Source organism: Sminthopsis crassicaudata, chromosome 5 (assembly GCF_048593235.1).
Source record: "Sminthopsis crassicaudata isolate SCR6 chromosome 5, ASM4859323v1, whole genome shotgun sequence".
NCBI lineage: Eukaryota > Metazoa > Chordata > Mammalia > Dasyuromorphia > Dasyuridae > Sminthopsis > Sminthopsis crassicaudata.
The window spans coordinates 145,718,099-145,741,448 of NC_133621.1; the positions used below are offsets into that span (position 1 = coordinate 145,718,099).

The following is a 23,350-nucleotide window of genomic DNA, read 5'->3' on the forward strand; positions in this document are numbered from 1 at the left end:
TGTTGAAATTGGAGCTCTTACAACAGAATTAATTGGATGCAAATTAAAATAATAGGTGCTCATAATTCAAGTCTCGAAAGGTGCTGTATTATTCCCCAAGATGGATGTGACTCTATGATTGCAACTCTCCCTAAAGAAGTCCCTAAATCAAAGTTTTGCTAGTATTTTTAAACAGTATATATAATTTTTAATTTTTCCCATCAAGAACTAAATTATTAATAAATTATTAGGAAAAAATGTCAATCCCTCCATGAAAGACATTTTGAACAGAGAATCATTTCTTAGTATAAGTAACTTAGATTTGGTAGTACTTTCGAAATGTTTGTCAAATTGTACTTTTCCATTGGTCAACAGGAAATAAAACATTACTCCTAAAAGAGCTCTTAAATTCATAATCATGTAACATAAGACCTAATCCATTTAGTTTTCTGACTATAAAATTTTTCTATTAGGATTACTTTGCTAATCTCCCTTTTTGATTTGTATAATATTATTAGTAGGATTAATTAAATGTTTAATAAAAATTGTTAAAAATAATCTTCTGGTGTAAATTGATGACATTTTAAAGGAATGCTTCCAAAGGTGAGAAAATATAGACAGGATTACATTCTCATCTTAGGAATTTTCCTAGGAAATTTTTATTTGAACCAGAGTAAAATATTAGTTTAAAAAGCATACTTACATTGTAGGCAGGTGGCAAATATTCCCTTTTTCTTTATGACATTTTTTACCAGTAATATTGGATTCAAGTTCATAATACTGTGACTAAAATTCTAAATCTATTCGTGTAATTCATGTAAAAAATATAAAGGGAAGTCTTTATATTTACTAGGAATCTGTGCCATTTTCTTGCTTTTGTTAATGACCACTTCTGTAATGGTTTTATACTGAATACTGAATTACTCAAATCTAATTTGTATCATTTCATGTTAAACTTGTGTGATGACTAAACCATTGGGTGTAACTTGAAAAATCCACGAAAACCACTACCTTGCCACCATATAGAACATATTCTTTTCAAAAATGATTATTTCAACTATATTTAATGAAGAAAGTTTATTTGGAGAAATTTTGGGTGAATGTATTTATGAGGGTCAGAAATATTCCTTCCAACCTGAACCTTTTGTCACTGGGCAAGATAAGAATGGGTTTATTGAATGCAAGAATTGTTTATTTTGATCATAAATATTACCTTTTTAATATTATTGTTAATAGCAGTTCTTACTAAAGTAATCATAGAATTAACCATTGATATAGCAAATACAGAGTCAAAGGCTTGACTTACAAAATAACAAAATAGCTGCTCTCTGATTAGCTGTCAGTCATTCAGTGAAGTGGAAAAACTATTGTCCGACCAGTTATAAGATAATATCTTAGCATTTTACATAGCATAGTGTCATATATCCAGAGCTAGAATGGACTTTAAAGGCTAGCTTATATACCTCTCCTCTTTTCACATATGAGGAAATTGAAGGGTGACCTGAGATGTCAATGAGTCAGAGCAGGGGCCGCTTTTTACCAAGTGACATCCTTAGATTTAGAGACAGCTTCAATAGCACTTTACTGTCCTGTGCTGTTGTCCTTTTAAGTACTGTAAAATAAAGAAAAATCATTTTGTTCTTTAATCCATTTATGCTTATCATGTGAAAAGAAACAACCTACAGAAATTGGGTGTAAAATTTACTCTTGTCATTCTTTAATTACCCTACAAAATATTACTTATCAAGTAGCTCTCTGATAACTTGGAAAATTTTTTTCTGCTATGTAGATGAATTCAGGCTATGGAAGAATCATACCTAATCAAAATGGGACTGGGGAGCAAAAGAGCATGAAAAGTGACATTGAGTAGGGTACAAATATCTCTATATACACTTCTCTAAGGTTAATGACCTTACCATGAGCAATAAATTCTTTAGATTCAGATAGCTACAAATATTCATGTTTTATATGAAGTCTATTTGGGGATATTAAAGCTTATGCATTTTGTAGCAAAGACTTCTGTGTAAATTGATCTTATCATATATATATACATATATATATATGCATATATACATATAATATTGTTGATCAAAATTCATTTAATAGGCCCTTTAGTTGCCATATTGTCAGAGAAAAAGAATTACTAATTTTTTAGGGTAGTTTTATGTTGATAGTTTAGGTGAAAATGAATTGAACATTTATAATTGCCAATTTTATGTATAATTGATTAGTTATCTGAATACAAGTTAGATAGTTTGTGGGTTAAGCATGCCCATGTTTCTGGTATTATTTTCTTCATTTCTCCTAATTGTGCCATTTGATAATTATTTCAGAATGCTAAGTGGAGAAAAAGGAAGAAGTGAAAGAAAAATAAATTATCTCAAATCTGCTTAGTCACATTCATATTTTAAAAAAAGGTGTTGACCAATCAATACAGCTCAGTCTTTGATTATCTGTGGTACTCTATTCTCCTTGCTGTGTGCATGTAATTTAGGAGTCAGCAGTGTGACTTCATAAGTAGAGGCTACTGCTGAGGAGATGGAATCATGAGTGACACAACTCTGTGTTTATGAACCTCTATGCTCTTTTTTTTTTTTTTTTGCCTTTATAGTTGCCAGGGTAATCTTTCTATAAACTTCCATTTTTAAAATTACATAAAAATAATAATCATATTTATCTTTACTTCCAAGAACTTATATTCCAAAGACTTTCAAAAAATTCTTATACTTGTTCAGGTTTTAATAATAGAAAAAGAAAGCTTCTGGTATACAGTTACTTCTTATATTCTTCATTGTGTTCAAAGATCCAGATTTCCTTCAATGTATATCCTTCCTTTACCCACAAAAAAAATTGCAGCCTCTTTTTTCTTTGTTAGTGAGCTATAATGATGAAAAAAAATTCATCACCCAACAACAAATCTTCTAACAGCTTGCATTTATTCATGTTTTGCAAAATGCTTTATATGTTACCTCATTTCCTGACAGGTCGTTACTGTTATTTTTCCCCATTGTACAGATATGGAAACTGAGGGTTGAGAGAGTTTAATGAAATTCTCAGGATCATAAGCTAATGAACTTCTGAAGGAAGTTTTGAATGGAGGTTTTCCTGACTCCAGCCTAACACTTTTATCTGTTATGCTACCAAGCAATGAGCCTTTTAACACAGAATCTCTCACTGTCCAAATTCTGATTCCTTTCCACCATAGAAGGAACTGTCAGAGCTTCTACTTGAGGCTGGCTGAAACAAAAACTTAGATCAGCACCCTACCATGATAAGCTATCAAAAAATATATCAAAGGGTATTAATGGAGGAAAGTAAGATAGACACATGTTACAGAAATTATAAGAATTCCCTATCATCTTTTTTGTTAGCAATGATCCTCTTTATGCTTTAAGACCAAGAATTTATTATAAAATATCTTGTATTTGAATGAACATTTCAGAACCTTTTAAGTCAGAATTCCCGACTGACAAATTGTGTGGAATGAATGAATTGTAGCAATTTTTGTACCATTTGCAGTAATCCCTGATCATTTTAAGCAAATTATGATGATGCATCCTTCTCAGAGAAGAAGAGTTCTGGATCATGTTAGCCACTTGCGGTCTATCGGCTATTGTTAGATGTAGTTTATGACCTGCTTTTATTATGATTGGAAGAATCTGAGTTACATACACTGTCCCAAAATTCCTGGTGCCAGTTTAAACTCTAATATCACTCTGAAAAGGAAGAATGTTCTGACAGTAAAAATTATGGAATAACTTTTACAAGCCTTTTGAATTAAGTCAGCATCTTATCAGTATGAGATGGTGTTAGCCATTCTTTAATGAAATTGGGGAGAACTAAATATATTTTTGAGCACATGTCTAGGACTTTTTACATTAAAAATATTCATCCTATGCCCCAATATGCTGTTTGCATTCATTCACTTCATTTTTTATATGTAGTCCTTTTTTACATCACTCCCCTATACTACCCAATAGGTTTCACTAACACCAATATAGCCAGCAAGGGACCTGAGAAACTGACCACTATGCCTGAGTACAGTGTTCTTATAGCTATATTTCTCCCAGGGTAACATGGAATAGTTGTCTCCCTAAGCCTGGCTATAAATTTTTTAAAGGAAAAGATGATAGGGAAAATGAGTAAATATATCTCAAATAATTCTTTCTCTCCATATTCTTTTCTATTTCTTTTCACATTCCTTTCTCTTTCTTCATTACTCATTTTTCTCTCTATCTCTGTATCCTTTCCTATTTATCTCTAATCTTTGTGTATTCCTTTCTTTAGACCACTGCTGGCCTTAATACAACAACAGCTTCTGTCCTTCAGTTTTCTATTGGTAAGTACTTATGTAAATTCAGTTTTTGAAAACTTTTTTTGTTTTAATCTATTGATCATAATGGAGAGAAATCATGCAAAATACTAGTAATAGTTGTTTGTCTTTCACTCTTGAAGAGGACCAGTGACATTGTGAGAGTGGTGTTGAAGCATAAACAGTGAAATTTTATTAATTAAAATCAAATTGTGGATATTTATTACAAACTGGCATTTCTTGGTAAAAGCTGAGTAAAAAAATTGGTGCAGGTAATATTAAGTACCATATAATCTGAATACACTTTTGTGATATTTTTTGATCAACTAAAATATAATTACCTTCCTAGTTGTTTTGTTTAGGCTAATATTTAATTATTTTATATTCCTAATATATATAGTCACAGGGATTGGGGGAGAGATATGCTAGGAGGTAGAAAGAAGACAATTTAAATTTACTTCATAGCCATTATTAACAAAGTCTGTAATTCACCTATGGTTAATTAAATGATGACTATATTATAGTGTTTCATGTAATTATTTGATGAATTTTTTTAATGAAAAATACTTTCCTGATTTATTTTTTTTTATTTTTTTTTTCTGAGGCTGGGGTTAACTGACTTGCCCAGGGTCACACAGCTAGGAAGTGTTCAGTGTCTGAGACCAGATTTGAACTGGGGTCCTCCTGAATTCAGGGCTGGTGCACTGCGCCACCTAGATGCCTCCTCTTCCCTGATTTATTTAGAAACTCCTGCATGAACTAAGAGGAATCATTTTAGAAATTATTTTTTAAATAATTTAATTATGTCTTTTCATTTGAATTTATTTTAAAATGTATTTTATTTTATGGATTTTATTTTTATATCATTTAAATTTCTCCCTGTATTCCTCTTTTTTCCTCTTTCCTCTAAGAAATAATTTTTATGAAAAAAGATGAAAAGAAAAAAAATTAGTAAAGCTAATCAATATAGTGACAAAAAATACTGACATTATATACAGTTTTTCCTAGTCCTGCTACCCCAACCCTATCCCAGCAAAAGATTAAAGGGAAATATTTTCTCTTACCTCTTTTTTGAGGGTAGCCTTATTCTTTGTAATTTTGCAACATTCATTTTCAGTTGTTAGAAGTGGTTATTGTTTTTATTAAAATTGTTGTAGTTATTATGTATATTATTTTCTAGGATCTGAGTAATCCATTTCCATCAGTTTATGTAGATCCTTCTGTGAGTTCTATTTATTCATCTGTGGTAAAATTCCATTACATCCCTTTACAAACAAATTGTTACAAATTTGTCTATCAAATCCTCAATCCATTGGCATTCCCTTTATTTCCATTTCCATTTACTATCACAAAAAGTGATCTGTATTTTTGTGTACAGACAGTTTTCTTTTTACCTGTAACTTCCTTGGAGTATTGCCTAGATGTAGAATTTCTGAGTCAAAAGGCATGAGCACTTTGGCTGCTTTATTTGAAAAATTCTAAATTGTTTTCCAAAATAGTTGTGCTAACTCACACTTTCACCAATAATACATTTGTTTACTTTTTGTTTTTCCATAGTCCTTACAATATTAACTGTGCCTTTTGCCATCTTTGCCAATTTACTAGGTGTGATATGCAACATTAGGGTTATCTTGATTTAAATTTCTCTATTACTAATTTTAAGCATTTCTATGTAATTCATCTTTATTGCTTTATTGATTTAATTAATTAATCATCAATTAATTAATTATTCTTTCTCAAACATCTCTGTAAAATCTGGATTGCTGAAAGGGGTTATCTATATCAGTGAGACCATGGATCCACTGGGGCATTGTCATTTATTAATGAGTATTTTACATGTGATTTTCTCAATGATTTTATAGGAACCTGCAATTGTTCATTTCCATTTCTTTGTTTATTTAGACCACAGTGTTTTGAAGACCTATCAATGTAATGAGAAACTTGAATCCACTCTTGATTTCTAAGTTGGTATTATTCAAGAGGAGAGATATCTAGGAGAAACTTCTAGATCACTTTTTCTGTAGCCCTGCTATTTAGAGGAAGTATAGATGGATAGAGAATAACTCTAAACCAAAAAATCGAGTTTTAGATATTAAGAACTGAGATGCTATAGTGGGCTATTAGAAGGCCTCAGATGTGGATGAAAATGTCTTATTAAAGCTGAAGAACCTATTTATTTTGCTGAATAGCCTTGTACCAGAGAATCTATTGCTGAGAGAATAGATGGATTGGAGTTGATAAGGGATAGACAGAGATGGGACAAATCTTTAAGTTTGGTAACAGACTTTATAGAAGATTGGGGGTAGGGAGGCATCATCATTTTATTAGGCTATATGGCAGACAGTTTCATCTAAAATGTTGGTTTAAATCTCAAGGATAAAAGTAAGACTAATTGACATAAGAATGTGGGAAGAAAAAATAGATTATGATGACTTTTTTAAAAACCCTACTCTAGTAAGAGCTTCAAAAGAAAAACAGACATTTGTCTGGGACATTTCTATTAATAAAACAAAAAAGTATTTTATTATAAGTGATATATCTTATTAATCTAAGGTTTTCTTGAAAATTGGATGAGATATTAGGCTAGACTGATTCTTAGAAAAAATTTTAACAATTCAGATAAAGTGAGTGGGTGAAGAAGAAAACTGAACCATACATTATTATTAGTGAGCTATCTTATAAATGTAACATGATAACCAATATTTCTCCAAAATGTTTCATTTAACTAACTCAGAATAGCATTATTTTGCTTTTATGTATATTCATTCCAATGAGACAAGACTGATGCAATAACCCAAATTTTAGAGATATTATAGTTACATGCATTCATCTATAAACTGTAGGAGCCCTATAGGATTATGCCAAATTAGGAAAAGTAATTAGTCATTGTTATATTCATCAGCTTAGAAATTTATATAAAAAAACATGTGTAGGAGGATTGGATATAGCCATTCGATTGTTTCTGTTTTTTTCCTGTGATTTCATTGATGTTGAGTGTGAGGAAATGACTTCAACCCATGCACATAGACAACTATAATTTTAGGGAGTTGCTTAGGAACATCAAGACATTAAGTGCTCATGCACATGGACTATATATTTCAGAATCAACACTTTAACACTTGTCATCCTAACTCTGATACCATCTTCTATCCATTAATTATATCATGCTGGTTCTCAAAAGAGCCATGTAGAATAATATATAATCTGAAAGATGTGATATAAACTTAGTAAGTTTTGTTACAGAGATAAAGATGATTAGAAAAATGACAATGATCATGATCATATAGTAGCTTACATTTAAATATCATTTCACATATATTCACATATATCACTTAACCTTCCTTGTCTGGAGGTGAATAACTAAGATAATAAGACATTGGAAATCTATACATTAAGACCAATGTTAAGGACCTGGGAAAGTTTTTCTTAGAGAAGAGAAGATTTGTGGGGCAAGGAGAGGATAGATGTCATTAGTATGAAGGACCCTCATATGAAAGAGGAGTTTAATATGTTTTTGACTCCCTCCCCTACTCCCAAGCTATCACCCCAATCTTGGCTGAAAGTTCAAAGTAGAAACAAGGAAAAGTTATAATGAGAACTGTTATAGCACAATATAAAAAAACTGCCCTAACTTTTAGAGATATTCAAAATACTGCACTGGGGGTGATTTTCCTTTACTGGTAGCCCTTAAACACAGGTTAGATGACCAATCATAAGAGAGGATTCCTGAGCCAAGAAGGGTCGAGTTAAAAGAATTCTGAGATCCATTTTAACTGAGATTTTTTGAATTTGGAACCTTTTAGGTAGATAATACGTATCTTTATTCTCATTTTAAAAATAAGGATTTTTATTAGAGAGTAACTGATTTGCACAATCACATACCTGGACTAATATAAATTGACTGGAGTAAGCACAGAACTTATAGTAAGCAAAACATGATTACAACATTCACAAGACATGATTACAAAAATTTTACAAGTTGGAAATTGGGCACAGATCTTCTGACTTTAACTTGTACATTTTATTAAATTTTTCTCTATTAGTAGAAAGATGAATTCAAAACCAGGGAGGTATTTTAGTGAACTTTAGTGACATTTAAGTTATCAGGGGAGGAAAATAATTGGAAGATATAAACCTAATACATAATTATTATATTGAGAACAGCAGAGTAAAAACTGTGGTGATAACATTCTGAGCTTATTAATTCATTATTCTTAAATCTGGTAAATTCTTAGTATGTATGCAGTGTTTCTTTGTAACTTATAGAAATAGACAGTATTTTTTTTTTACTTTCTAGGCTTTAACTTCAAGTATCCCAGACACTTAGATATGTTTTTGGTGTATATGTGATGAAGTAGAATTTCTAAATAGAGAAAAGACTATTGAAACAATGAGAAATTATGGGTCTAGAGATAAAATGAATGTTGTTTTTTTTTAATTTTGCATCTGAAGTGCTTTAGAAAAAATGTTTGTTTGTGTTCAACTAAAAAATCCCTGATAATACCAAGAATTAATCAGTATATATTAAATATCTAAAAAGAAAAAATATATAAGGTAAAATAATTTAAAATATTTTTGAATTTGGTATGCTATTCTCTCACTCTTCCTCTTTTCCCCCTTCCTTTTTCCCTCTTTTTTTCTTCCCCTGCCTTCCCCTCTTCTCTTCTCCTTTTCACTTTTCTGTTCCCTGACTCTGCTTCCTTCTCTCTCCTTCTTCTAGTCTCTTCTTTTTCTTTTCTCCCTTCTCTCCCTTTCCCCTTCTTTCCTCTTTCTGCCTTTCTCTTCCCCTTATCTTTCCCTCCCTTCTTTCTTTATTTCCTTTTCCCTCCCCTTCCTCCGCTTCCCTTTTATTTTTTCTCTTTCTCCACATACACAAACTTAGGGAAATTGAACTTTCATTTTTAATTTACTATATTGAATATCCTGTCTCTTATAAATTATATTTTTCATGCAGTGCTTACAGCAGAAATCAGTTTTTCTCTGAGTCTCATTCATAAACAATTTAATTACTTAGACCTTGATTCAATTGAGAAAAATTCTCTCAATTCTTTAAATATAGATAATTCAGGGAAAAAGAAGATGAAGAGGAATGTTGACTTCTCCTTGACATACTGTGAATTACTATCCATTTCCTCTGTGGATCCATAGAAATCTATTTCTAAATTTGATGCTCATTTTTTCAAAACACCAGCTTTCCATGCTGAGTGAGCAGTTCCTTGGAGAGTTCATGATGAAATAGTAGAAATCTGTACTAGAAACATGGAAATCCATCAGTAAGAGGTAGACCAAAACCCCTAGTGGCTTGAGTTCAAACCAAATCTAAATCAAACTGCTGAAGGTTCAGAAATTTTTAATGGCAAAATTAGTTTGAGACATATGTTTTGGGAAGTTAAATAAATATTTTATTTGAACATAAGGTTCTTGAACATAAAATATATCAAAGTAAAATTCCTTTAAATCTAGATCTTCTGATCTTCAAAGAGATATGTTAACACAAAGTAATTATTGCTCCCAATGATACTAAAAGATAACTATTGAGTTATTAAATCTGAGTGGTTTATCAGAAAAGATGTTGATTTTAGAATCAAGTAATCTGTGTGACTTTGGGCAAATAAGTTTCCTCTATGGGCATCAGTTTTTTCTTCTGGGAAAAAAAGATGTTGATAACTGTTAAGGTCCTTTTTAGTCTTAAATCTGTGTTTTATAAATAAAAGAATGCAACAATTTAAAATTGAGTATTTATTACTGCATCCTGAAGTAAGCCCATTATTCTCTTCATTTAAGCATTACTTTTAAAAGAGAAAAGAACATGTTATCTTTTTGTAATTCTCTATTTTAAGGTAGGAGATAGTGTAAAGCGACCTTGCTTTAGAGTCAAAGAACCTGAGTTCAAATCTCTTGCACTTAGTATTTGTAATGACATTGGGCAGATCACTTAACTTCTCAGGGCCTGAGTTTCTATTCTTTAAAATAAGGGGCTTAGATTGAATGGCCTCTTGTGTTATCCATATGTTAAGTTTGTCATCTATGATATAAGTAGAAACATCTTCCATGGCTGCAAAATATAATTCTACCATGCTTTAGTAAATGGTTTTGTGAATTGCCATGGAATCACCTCATATCTGCTAGCTAGAGAAATGTTTTTTAAAATCTTTGTTAGACATATTAACTCTACTAGAATAACCTTGAAGATAAGAGAATCTCTTTGATGCAATAAGCCATCAAATTTAGACTTTAGTGAAAGATGCAGATTTTTTAAAAGCTCATTATATTCAATAATATTTTTATTTTTGGTATTAAAATATGGGGCAGCTGGGTGACTCAGTGGAAAGAGTACTGGATTTGGAATTAGGAAGCTTTATTTTCATGAGTTCATTTAGGAGAAAATGATAATTGAAGCAATGAGAGGGGAGAAAGAATATAAAAAGCAGAGGAATGAAGACTGAAAATAAGGGAATGTTTATATGAACAAGGTAAAAGACAGAACAGTCATCTAAAATGGGGATGGAGAGAGGAGGACTACAAAAGTTTATTTATTTTTCTCAGTAGCATTTTCCCAAATACATGTATAGATAGTTTTCAATATTCATTTTTGTAAGACTTTGTGTTCCAAATTCTTTTACCTTGCCAAGACAACAGACAATCTGGTAGATTAAATATATGCAATCCTTTTAAAAATATTTTCATGTTTGTCATATACCACAAAAGTTTAGTATCATAAATAACAAAATAGAAAATAATTTTAAGAAGAGAATGGACAAAAATTTTAGATGGTTGGTAAAGAGAGCTCAAATTCTGCTATTTGGATTGATGATAAGGAAGAAATTTTATAGAATTAAATGTTATACATTTTCATTTTGATGAGCACAAACTGATGGACATACTGCACCATAAATTAATCATTAAATAAATCACTCAAAAGTCAAGAATTCCAAAGGAATTTGGAGCATAGTTTGAAAGGCACACACTGAAGAAAAGCTGCTCTCTGAATAAGGGGACAGTTGTCTATTATTGAAAGTGAAAATGGATGTGGAATAGAATTCTTTGCTTTTTGAAAAATAATTTTAGAGTTTTTAAAGGACTAGCAAGTAAATGGGAAGGATGAGGAGCATGACCAGAGTGGTTTATTTTAACTCCTCAAGGTACAATTTGTCACAAATCCAATGATGTAAACTTGATTTTTTTTGCTAGGTAAGCACCTGAATGACACAGAATTAAACATAAGATGAGTATTCATGTATGCATAATTCAAATGTCAAATATCTAAGACCTAACTGTGAGAAGAGATGTTTACAGAGTTATCAAATTAAACGTGTCACTAAACAATTTTTCTAGATTTATGATTTCACCAATGTAGTGACTCCCTTTAAAGATACATGTGTCAACCTATTTGTGATCTCATACTTCCAATAGTAATGATAATTTGCATTTCTATAGCACCTAAAGGTTTGCAGAGAACTTTACAAATATTAGCTCATGTTGTTCCCACGCCCTCTGAGAGGTAGGTATTATTATAATCCTTATTTACATATGAAGAACTTGAGTCAGACAGAGGTTAAGTGACTTCACCAGGCTTATATAGCTAGTAAATGGAAATGGTCAAATTAAAATTCGGGTCTTGATGACTATAGATCTAGCACTATAACCAATGAGCCATCTCATTGCACTTTGCTATCCAGCTCTTATCTATATCTTACTGTAAATAATATACAATGAAAAAAATTTATAAATGCTAAACATTTTATAGCTTATCTTAAGAAAGTCAGCAAACCTGAAAATAACCTCACTATTGCTGCTGTGCTTTAAAAAAAATAGGATGGGTAGTAATTGCCTTTGAAAACTGGAATTTATAGTACATACAATATTATTTTAAAATGAAAATGGAAGTATGTTTTGGTATAGGGCTGTTATTTTATGGGTTTTGCAGTTCTGCTCCATTTAAATTTTCCAAACCCTTGAAACCAATTTATAATGAAAGGTTGAAACTGAGGTTTCATTATTGTACAATGATCCTCTTTTGTAAAAACATTACCTATAATTCTTTTTCTTTAGTTATGAATTTGCTAGATATTCCCAATGGACTTTTCCCCCTGATAGGAATTATGTATTGCTGTAAGGCATAAACACCAAATTGCCATATGCAAATGATACAAACTGGTATTTTGATTGATAATTTGGACTAATGAAAAACTGTGGTTATATTGCCTCATTTAAATGGCCAATTCTTATTAAGGTAACAGTGATTTGTTTCAAGTATTCTGATCATATTTTATAGCCTACTCTAAAAGTTGAATTCATTTGCTATTGACAAATGAAAGAATCATCGTCAGATTTTCTCTCAGGTGGAATGAAGTTATTCTTCATTAAAGTGGTATCTTTGGGCTCCTTTCAGCTAGAATTCTGAACTTGTCACATGGGACTGAGAGGCATCCTGAAACTGCAAAGCCATGCTGCCACAAGGCATTATCATGATTCAATAACCAATTTTCCCCCCATTTCTCACCCATGAACTCAAATTGCTGCCTTGTAGTTATATTCTCTGAATTTCAACAAAGAACAACATGGTATCTCTGTGTGCTCTGTGACTGACCATTTTTGTGTATGGGGCTGAAGCAGTCATATACTTAAACTATAGTTTTTACACCTTCAAAATGGTTTTATCCACAAAGAATAAAAGGAAATGTTAATAGCTTTTGAAGGAGGCTAAGTAAATACTAAGACCTATTTCTCACAGAGCTATTATGAGGTGAGTTTGCAGAGAATTCTACTGTTAAAAAAATTAAAATCTATCTTTTTTTGCCTCTATATATGATCTGATATGGGACTAATGACTCTCTTTTTGGAGAGTATTTGCCACCAAACACAAGAGAATTCATTCAGTGAAACATCCCCAAATTTATTCAACTCATACACAAATCGCTGCTATCAAAATAAGGAGCTCAATTCCCTGGTGCAGATTATGCCCCATCTATGAATTCATAGATAATTGCTAGGGAATTCTACTCATAGGGTCATATAATCATGAGATTGAGAGTGGAAAGGAACTTTGCAATCAGTGTATGGGTAAGAGAGGCCTTTGGGACAAATTCTCTTGGACTTCTTCCCTATCTCTTGGACTGTGAAACTGGTAGGCACCTAATTAAATGGCCATTATATTAATTAGCAATCTAATCCAGCCTTCCTCCTTCCTCTACCATTTTATACATAAGTAAATTTGCTTCCAATCATGTTATTAATTGATAGCAAAGCAGGAAAACAAATCTAGATTTACTGTTTCACTAGCCCATCTTTTTTTCTCTGTAACTCGGATCTAAATTTGTCTGTTTTGATGCAATCTTGAGAAAAGAGCAAGAAGAAGGAAATAATGTCAATCATTCAAAGAAAAAAAAATCACATTAATAATTTGTTATTTTTCACTCATTTAAATCATGTTCAACACTTAATGACCCCATTTGGAATTTTCTTGCAAAGATATTTGAGTGCTTTGACACTTCTTTCTCCAGCTTATTTTACAGATGAAAAAAACTGGAACAAACAGGGGTAAGTGACTTGCCCCCAAGATCACAAAGCTAGGAAGTGCTTGAGGCCAGATTTGATCTCAGGAAGATTAATCCTTCTGACTTCAAGTCCAGCAATCTAGCCTCTATGCTACCTAGCCATTGATGATAGAATCAATAAATATTTTTAATTAGCACATGACAGTCATTGTTAGGTGCAACATTAAAAGGATAAAGAATCAAACCTCTCTTTGCAATGCATTTATATTCTAATGGAAGAAATAATATGCACCTATATTGTATGTGTGTATGCATATGTGTGCATACACATCAAAAATGTTTATTCATATGCATTTTACATATACCTAGATGCATACATAGATGGATTTTTGCACATATGTGTATACATGTGTGTATAAAATCTCCCCTATTAGAAAGTCAGCTTATAAGTAAGACAAAATAATTAACCCAACATAATTTCGTAGAAAAGGCCCTATCATCTGGGCGTTCTGGAAAGGCTTCATGAAGAAGATGGTGGCGAAACAGCATTCATAGTGAAAAGACAGACCTTGTAAGGCCAAAGTTAAGGAGGAAGTTGTGTCCCAGGCATGCATTCCAATGAAAAGCCATAGAAATGAGAAAGGAAGGCTCATGTGTGGAGAACAGAAAAGGCCAATTTAGCTGTCTCAGAGCTGGCTTTGGAGCTAGGCTGGAGGTAGGATGTGCAGGGCTCTGAAAGCTAAGCATAGGAGTTTATGTTTTAATCTAGAGACAAAAGGAAAGGTACTGAAGTTGTTTCAGTAGGAGAGGCACATGGTTAGAACAATGCTTAATTAAGAAAATTACCTTGAAATCAGTATGTAGGATAGACTGGGATGGAGGTGGGTGGGAAGAGACTTTGAATCAGAGCCATGGGAATAGTCTAGGGGAGAAATGATGGGGACCTGAACTGAAAGTAACTATGCAAGTAGAACAAAAGGAGATGTGTGAATGCAAAGGGTATTGTGAAGAAAAATAGCAAAATCTATCAGTGTATTGAATAGTGGTTAGACAGAGTAAAGAGTCCAGGAAAAAGGCAAGGATATGAAGCTGAGACCCAAGAAGAAGAGTGCCACACTTGATAGAAAGAATGACGTTTTGAAGAGGAGAGGGTTTAGTGGGACAGTTAATGCCTTTCTAGTTTGGATATATTGAGTTTAAGATATCTTTGAAATATCTAATAAAACAACAATTACATTAAGATCAACAAATATTCATTAGGTGCCTACTGTGTGTGAGATACTATCCATGGTGCTGAAAAATTAAAAAAAAAATTTTTTTGAGTCCATGCCTTCAAAGAGTTTACAATCCACTACATAGAGTACAATGCATCCATTGTGTAGTATATTGAACCAGAATCATTCTAATGAAACATCAATCCAGCCTTTCTATTAATAAAAGTGAGGGTTACAATTAATGTATTTCTACTTAATAACTAACAATATAGTGCTCTAAGGTTTACAGTGTTTTGCTTACATTATCTTACTTTAGTCCTTACAACAACCCTTTGAGGCAGATGTTAAAAATATTATTATTCCCCCATTTTATAGATAAGAAAACTGAAGCTTGAAGAGATTAAGTGATTTCCTTATGGTCACATAATACATATATATCAGAGCTTGGCTTTGACTTCTGACCTCTAAGTTCAGCATTCATTCTGTCACTCTATACTGTCTCTTCACTGCACATATTAAAACATAATATGGCTAACTAGGGAATTAGCCTTGAAGTAAGAAAGACCTGAATTTAAGTTCTGCCTCTGAAACATACAAATTATGTCCTCCTGGGAAAATTTCTCAACCTCTCAGTAACTCAGTCTCAACCACTCATACTATAAAGTATAGAGCAGGTTCTTATATACCTTGGTGGAGGGCATTCCTCATCAAGAATTCTCCATGCCAATGAAATAAAAGTTCTGTGCCAAAATTTTTATAATTGTCATATCTGTCTTCTATACCAATACTTTTGGACTGTCTTGCTCAGCTCTTTATTGAAGATTAACATAAGGATAATTCAGTTCTCCATCTTCTGGAGGAACATATAATATTCCACTGAAGTAGACAAGCTTTTTTTTTTAAATTTCTCAAGAGCATTCTCTAATCCCTTTCCCACTTCTACCTTCTCTCCTCCCATTTCCTACCACCTTAAGTTAAATACATTTCCCTCCCATTTGTAGACCTTGAAAATATGGAAAGATCTGTGAATCCTTGGAGAATTTTGAAACTATTGTAAGTGGAAGTTCTAAGTTGGCTGATAGCCTGCATCTCCTAAGTTTATGATCTTTATATATCATATTTGTTTGTCTTTTCTTGTACTTCGAACAATGTCTGTGTCTCTGAGGTCTAAGGGTTGACTGATGATAGAAGGAATGCTTATGATCCTAGAATTCCCAGCAGGGCTTTTTCCAGGCTCTCTCTGAGTCTCAGGTAGTTATTGGCGCCCCTGTTACATCTAGGGACATGATTTCCTGGCATGTTTTCCCCTTTCTATAAATTCTACCTGATCAATTTCTTCCTTCTTCAGAGACCCTTGGGGGGTAGATTGGGAGGAGAGGGAGAAAGGAGAGTTATTTTTGAGAGACAGCTTTGAAGAAGGAGTTTCCTCCAGGCAACACTTGAATATTTGTGAGCCCCCGGGAGGGAAATATCTCCTTGGATTGTTTCTGCTCCAGTTTGTTGAAAAGAGGCCTGTGCTTAGTATAAAAGAATACCTTCAAATCAAGGTAAAAATAAAGCATTAATTTCTATAAAACTTTTAGATATCATTCCTTAATTATTTCCCATTATTAATAGAGAGGATCAGAAGCAGATATTTGAATAATAACAATCCCATGGTACATTGAACATAGTCTTTGTAGGACTCAGTTTCTTTATCTGAAAAAAAGAAGAAACTGGATTAATTTTAAAGAGCTTTTCTAGTTCTGCAATCATATGATATGATTATTTCAGTGTACAGGAAGAAGAAGTAAATGTTAAATATTCAGTACATTTTATTTTTTAGTTTCAGATCCATTTCTTTGATTTCATGCTCACTAAAATGTCTTCAACTTATTTCTTTCTTCACATGTAAAATTTTAGGGAGGGGAAAGTTCTATTTGTGTTATTTGAGAAACTTCTGGTCTAATGCCTTTATTTTCATTGAATTCCATAATGGATATTATGGTTAAATATTCAACTGCATAATTATCCAATGAGCAGATTTTCAGTATGCTTAATGTTGAATTCATTTGATTAGCACATATTTAGGAAGCATTCATTTGTGTGTGGATTCTTGACTTTATGCACTATAATAGCTCTAAAGGACTGTCATGACAGAGTCTGCTCAGAGGTATTTCAATTAAGGAGTCATTGGCATAATAGGCCCTCCTGCTTGAACCCCAGAGGCGCATAAGGGTCAAAGCAGATGCCACTCAGGTTCATCCTCTATATATTGCACAAATCATCAAGACATTCTTGACTTAAATAAACAAATTCTTTTAAGTGATTTTCTCCTAATTCAGTTTTATAAAATAATTGTGATTCAATTCCAACAAAAAGGTTTTGATACTTGAAGAAAAGCATGAAATTCATCTTGAAAGTACAAATATTAAATTTCTACTTGTTGCCTTATTGTCAAAAAGCTTTTATTAATCAACAAGTGATTTACAATATTATGTTAGTCACTGTTCAAAATGAATTAAAATGAAACATGTCCCCTAGGAACTTGCAATTTAAACAGACACAAAAATACATCAACATGAAAACAGTAGAATTAAAATGGCAAATGAATAATTGATTATATAATGACATGTATGTTTTATTATTTTTTCAATTTATTATTATTACAAAATTAATCCTTATATTAGGATCATAAGATCATAGATTTGGATGTAGAAGGGATGTCAGAAGCAGTTAGTCCAACCTCATATTACAGATGAAGAAATTAAGCCTTTAAATGATGAAGTGTAATGACCAAGGTCCTATTCCTGGGACAAGACTATCTAACCTGCTATTATTCTATTCTATATTTTCTGTGGACCATGAACATGTGGATAAAATAACTACTTTTGTAATTGAATAAACATAAATGGTATTAATTCCTTTCTTCTCCAGGTTCAACCACTTCAGTGGCAGTTAAGATGATGAGAATAATATGGATCTCATTTTCCCAAAAGATTTTGATTCATCTATTAGGTCTTTGTTTTTTGAAAGCTTTTCAATACATAAACTTGTCATTTATGACTATTTATATAACAGATTCTTAAGTTTTGATGGATCAATGATATGTCCAAGTAATGAAAATAATGATGTTGGTTGTTCTTGCTATTATTTGGAGTCAAAGAAGAAAGTGTAGCATAATGGAAAGAATGTTAAACTTGTATTCCATACCCTGCCACATACTACACATGTGGCCTTTAGAAAGTCAATTGTGAAGGTGGGAGGAAGGAGAGAAAATCAAATTTTGTCCATTGAAAAATATTAATTCTCAAAAAGTCATTTTGCCTCTCTGGGCTAGTTTCGTATTCTGTTCAGGTCGGTAAATTGACATTATGTGTCATGTGACATTATACTAATGAAATTTAATATCATTTTCTTAGGTTACTCTACCCTGAATGTAGTTTCACAGGCATTTTCTCTACTTGTTAAGTTATGTCCACATTCTCCTTATGACTTCACCTCTCTTAATAGAAGGTACATTGTATAGGAACCATTGTATATGTCTTTAAGCACTGAGCAAGTCCAATTATCTTGCATGCTTCCATTTGGCAAACAATGGATAGTAATTTATGCAAAACAATGTTCATTATTCTCTTGGTATTTTAAGCATCCCTGAGGTTTTTTCAAAATTTTCCTAATATTAAAACTGTTTTCATTCCTTTACCACATATTAATCGACAAATATTTTATCTGTTGATAAAAAGGGGAATTGAGAAATTCTAGAAGAGCAATGACAGTGAAAATAGGGGTACGCTGTTGTGAATCATTAACTAGGAATTAATCTTGACAGAAAAGATGGGTATTAAGTTATTTGCATGTTGCAGTTAATTAAAGCGACTCATAGAGAAAAATTCTAGTTGTCATGTCTTAACACATCTAATGGTAGCAATTTATACTTGTAGCTTTTTTTGGCATCAGAAAAAGGTGCCAAAAGTACAAGAACAGATATGCAAATACTTATCACAGTTAATACTGGCAGAACTGCTATGCTCCTGCTTCCCTAATATTCTTCAAATCTAACCTAAGTGACAAGGGTTTCTTCTGTCCATTTAATTCTTTTAATTTGATTCCTGATTAAGCTTCTTATCCTTCTTTAAGAAGTCTTTTAAATATGGTATTTCCAAACATAAAAAATCCTACTTTTTATATTAAGTGATATTTAATATCCTGAAAACAGTCACTGATCACACTTATCCAGCAAGTTCTACAAAAAGTTACATGTAAGACACAATCCTTGCCCTCAAGTAGATTATAATTTTGATGAGGAAAGACAGCATAAACACATTAAAAGATAAATAATAATAACAAAAACAGAAAAGCTGCAATAAGACAGTATGTGATTACTAATCACTGAGGAAACAGTAGAATAGTTTAGTTAATAAAAAGTAAATTGGAAAATGGAAAGATTATAACTGACTGGGGAACCTAGGAAAGCTTCAGGGAAGAGGAGAGATTTGAGGACAATATTAAAGGTCAAGATTCTATGGGAAAGGAATAAAAGAAGAGAGTGTTTAAAACATTTAGAATAACATGACCCAAGTTATGATTATGGAAAACTTGTAATTTTCCTAGGAACTAATAATGTCACTTAGAAAAGGAAGAGCAAAGAAAAAGGAATATTAACTCTGGATAAAATTATAATTTCTTATGTTTGTTGTTGTTTAGTCATTTTCAGGCATGTCCAATTGTGTCCTCATTTGAGATTTATTTGACAAAGATACCTGAGTGGTTTGCCATTTTCTTCTCCAGCTTATTTTATAGATGAAGAACCTGAAGCAAGCAAGGTTAAGTGACTTGCCCAGGGTCATATAGCTAGTAAATGACTGAAGCAGCATTCTAAGTCAGGTCTTCCTGACTCCACGCCTGGGCACTCTTATTCATTCCACCAGCTTTCTTATCTATAATCTTTAAATGGAGAGAGAGAAAAAGGAGAGAACAGAAGGAAAGAAAGGAAGGAAGGAAGGGAAGAATGGGAGGAATGGAAGAAAAGGGAAGGAAGTAAAGGAGAGAGGGAAGGAAAAAACAAACGATATCTTTGTTATTATATCACTTACATTTCCCAATACATCCTCTCCTACCACTCTTGAGTGATCCCATTTAATAAAAATTTAAAAGGGTGTATCAATAAAACTAGCTAATGTATTGAAAAAGTATAATATTAAATGGAACATTCCATATTCATAGAACCTCAGTTATGCAGAAAAAGTGTAAAAGATATGCTATCTCATATTTCTTTTATAGGGCCAAGATTGAACATTGAAACTTTGTAGCATTCACTTTCAATCATTTTATTGTTCTTTCCATTTGTTTTGTTGTAGTCATTGTATATATTGTTTTAACTTCATCTAATTCTTCCTCTGTTTCTGTTTTTTATCATATTCCTCAGTTCAGCAAATATTCATATTTTCACATTTATCATTCCAATACAGTAATATGCCACTAAATTCACATATCACAATTTTTTAGTCATTCCATAATCAATGAACATCTAATTTATTTTCACTTCTTCCCTGCTACTATGTTGTGCTATTTTCAGTGTTTTGCTGCATATGGGCTTTTATTTGGGCCATTTAGTTTTAATAGATTAACTTTTTTGCCTAAGTTGACTTTAAATAGTTTAAATTCAGATTTCTCTGTGGGAACTCTGGCAAGGAAGAAAGTATTTTATATACTGATAAAAGATGACAGATAAATAACAGAGAAATATTGCATACAGTATCTATCATTTATCTAAAACACATTATGATTTCTCAAGAAAGATTGTAGACTGTGATGGTTGCTGAAACTTTTTTTAATGTGAGCATACTTAAATTTATTCAGTGCTCTCTTGCCTAAGTCCCATTAAATAAAAATCAAGGCATTCTTGTAGTTCCTGAAGACCTAGAGATCCTTTGGGAAAAGATGGGCTAGCTTTCTCCCAGCAGTATTAGAAAGCTAACAGAAATGGAATAAGGCACATGTAAGCCCGAGGAAAGAAGAACAATCATCAGTTTTCTAAGAACAGACCTCAAATTAATGTTATTTTTTTCTATAGACTCATGAATCAGGAGAATGCTATGCATGTAGTCCATCTGTATTTCAGCCAAGCATTTGTCAGACTCACAATATTCTTGTGGAGAAGACAAATAAATTTGCTGTTGTGTGGTTATTTGATGTCATAACCGACTAAAGGAATCACATCAACTAGCATTGTATATTTCTCAGTCTTCAACACAGTTACATTTGTTAAGTTAGAAAATGATACAAAGCTAGAAGAAATAGCTAATTTCCTGATAGAGAATGGGGTTTGAAAAAAGATCTTGACAGGTAAGAACTATGGACAGATGTAAGAAGGTTAAATTTTGTAGGGGATGAGGGAAAGGTAAAACAGAGAACCTAGATTTCAAAAAATATAAATGCTGCAAGTACAATCTAGGTAAGATGTGGCTAGACAAGTTTTAAGTGACTTAAAAATGAGGCAGTAGGTGGTACAGCAGAGTTCTAGACCTGGACTCAGAAAATCCCTAAGAGAAACATTTATCTCTGCCTACCTTAGTTTCCTCATCTACAAAATGGAGATATAATAGCACTTATCTCCCTAGGTTGTATAGTCAGGATGAAATGAGATAATGTAAAGCACTTTGCAAAGCTTAAAGCATTCTATAAGGGCTAGCTACTATTATTCAAAGTTAAATAGGAGTCAATAGTGTAAGGCCAAAGCCAAAGAGCTAATCGTTTAAACATCAGACTGTATTACAAAAAATAAGATGTGGAAAACTAGAAAAATAATAGAAACAATGTACTTTCTCAAACACTTATTGTTTTTGGTTCTGTATTTGAAGGACACTTTTAAGCTAAATACTCAATGAAGGGTAACCATAACAGTGAGGATCCCCAAAGCAGTCACATTGGGATCATTTGAAGGAATTAAGAATGTTTTGCCTGGAGAAGAAAAACAAGAAGGCAGATATAGTGATTGTCAAACATTCAAGAAGTAGTCAATGGAAGAGGCATTAAAAGTATTCCTGTGCTCTCTTGTTTGTAAAAGATCAAGAATAAACAGTATGAAACAGTAAAGATTTATTGTTGGTTTTCAGTTGTGTCTCACTCTCTATGAAGCCATTTGGGGTTTTTCTTGGCCAAGATACAAAGGTTGGTTTGTCATTTTATTCTTCAGCTCATATTACAAATGAAGAAACTAAGGCAAACAGAGTTAAATTATTTTACCAGGGTCACATAGCTAGTGAGTATATGAGACTAAATTTGAACTCGAGGAAACAAGTCTTCCTAACTCCAAACCCAACACTCTTCACTGAGCCAATTAGTTGCTCCTAGACTTTTTCTTAATATTATGTAGTTTTACAAAACTTTTTTTCTTTCTTCCCTCTTATAATGAATGACTCTCTCTCTCTGGAAGAGGGTAAGAGGAAACTTAGTAATGTAAAAAATAAAAACAATCAATAAATTGTATTTAAAAATAAGTAATCTGAATGATTCCAAGTACAGTTTTTAGATTAACAAATATAATTTATAGGGAGATAAATTTCTTGGTAACATGAAGAAAAACCTCCAAACCATATTTACTCTAAATTGAAATCAGCTATTTCACCATATAACCAATTTCCTATTGAAGTAGGTATTTAGGAAAAAATTGAATGACCTCTAACCAAGGAATTTATGAACAGATTTGTTCATGATCAAGTGGTTGATCTAGATGACCTCAGTTCTTTTCATACTCTGAGATTCCCCAAGTCAAGAACCTAGTTTAGAAGTAGCTCTAGGACGAATATCATGTCTGACTGATTCATTGATTATTTTATTATATTTCTCATACAAAAAGTAGAAAGATTAGAGAGAATCTATAAATTTTACTGAATTACACAACAAACACCTGTTCAATTAGAGCTAGGATTAAAAGTTAATACATTCAAGTAGTCATTTTAAAGGAGTTTAGCAAAGAGATTTCTGTGGTTTAATAGCTCATACAAGGTTACCTTGAACTTATGCATCTCTGCATTTGTAGAAGGACAAACCCATTGTTAACAATCTTTTGAACAACTGCTAAGGTCTTGTTTTAGGACAGTAAATATTAATGATTTCTTTGTAGAACATATTTAGAAAGCAGATTCACAAACCATTATAGAATTAGTTGTTTCAGATATTAACTGTGGATTACAATAAAACCTTAAACTTAATCCTGTGTGCAACATATTAGGATAACATTATTCATAAAATTGAAATTGTCCTACTTTAGGAAATGCTCAGTATATTATTTGGTCCAGAGTACAGCTATTTTAATGGACTTTTCTTTCCAAAAAATCTGTACAATTTTTTAAAAAGAGAAAATA

General features: G+C 32.1%; 1 protein-coding gene across 1 annotated transcript in view; it reads left to right on the forward strand.

Annotated features, from left to right (window-relative positions):
- The window catches only part of RELN (reelin), a 526,398-nt gene that overhangs the window by 232,494 nt on the left and 270,554 nt on the right, over positions 1–23,350 (forward strand). The window contains exon 8 of the mRNA XM_074268428.1: positions 4,267–4,318. Coding sequence (XP_074124529.1) covers positions 4,267–4,318 — 52 coding nt within the window. The remainder of the gene's footprint in view (positions 1–4,266; positions 4,319–23,350) is intronic.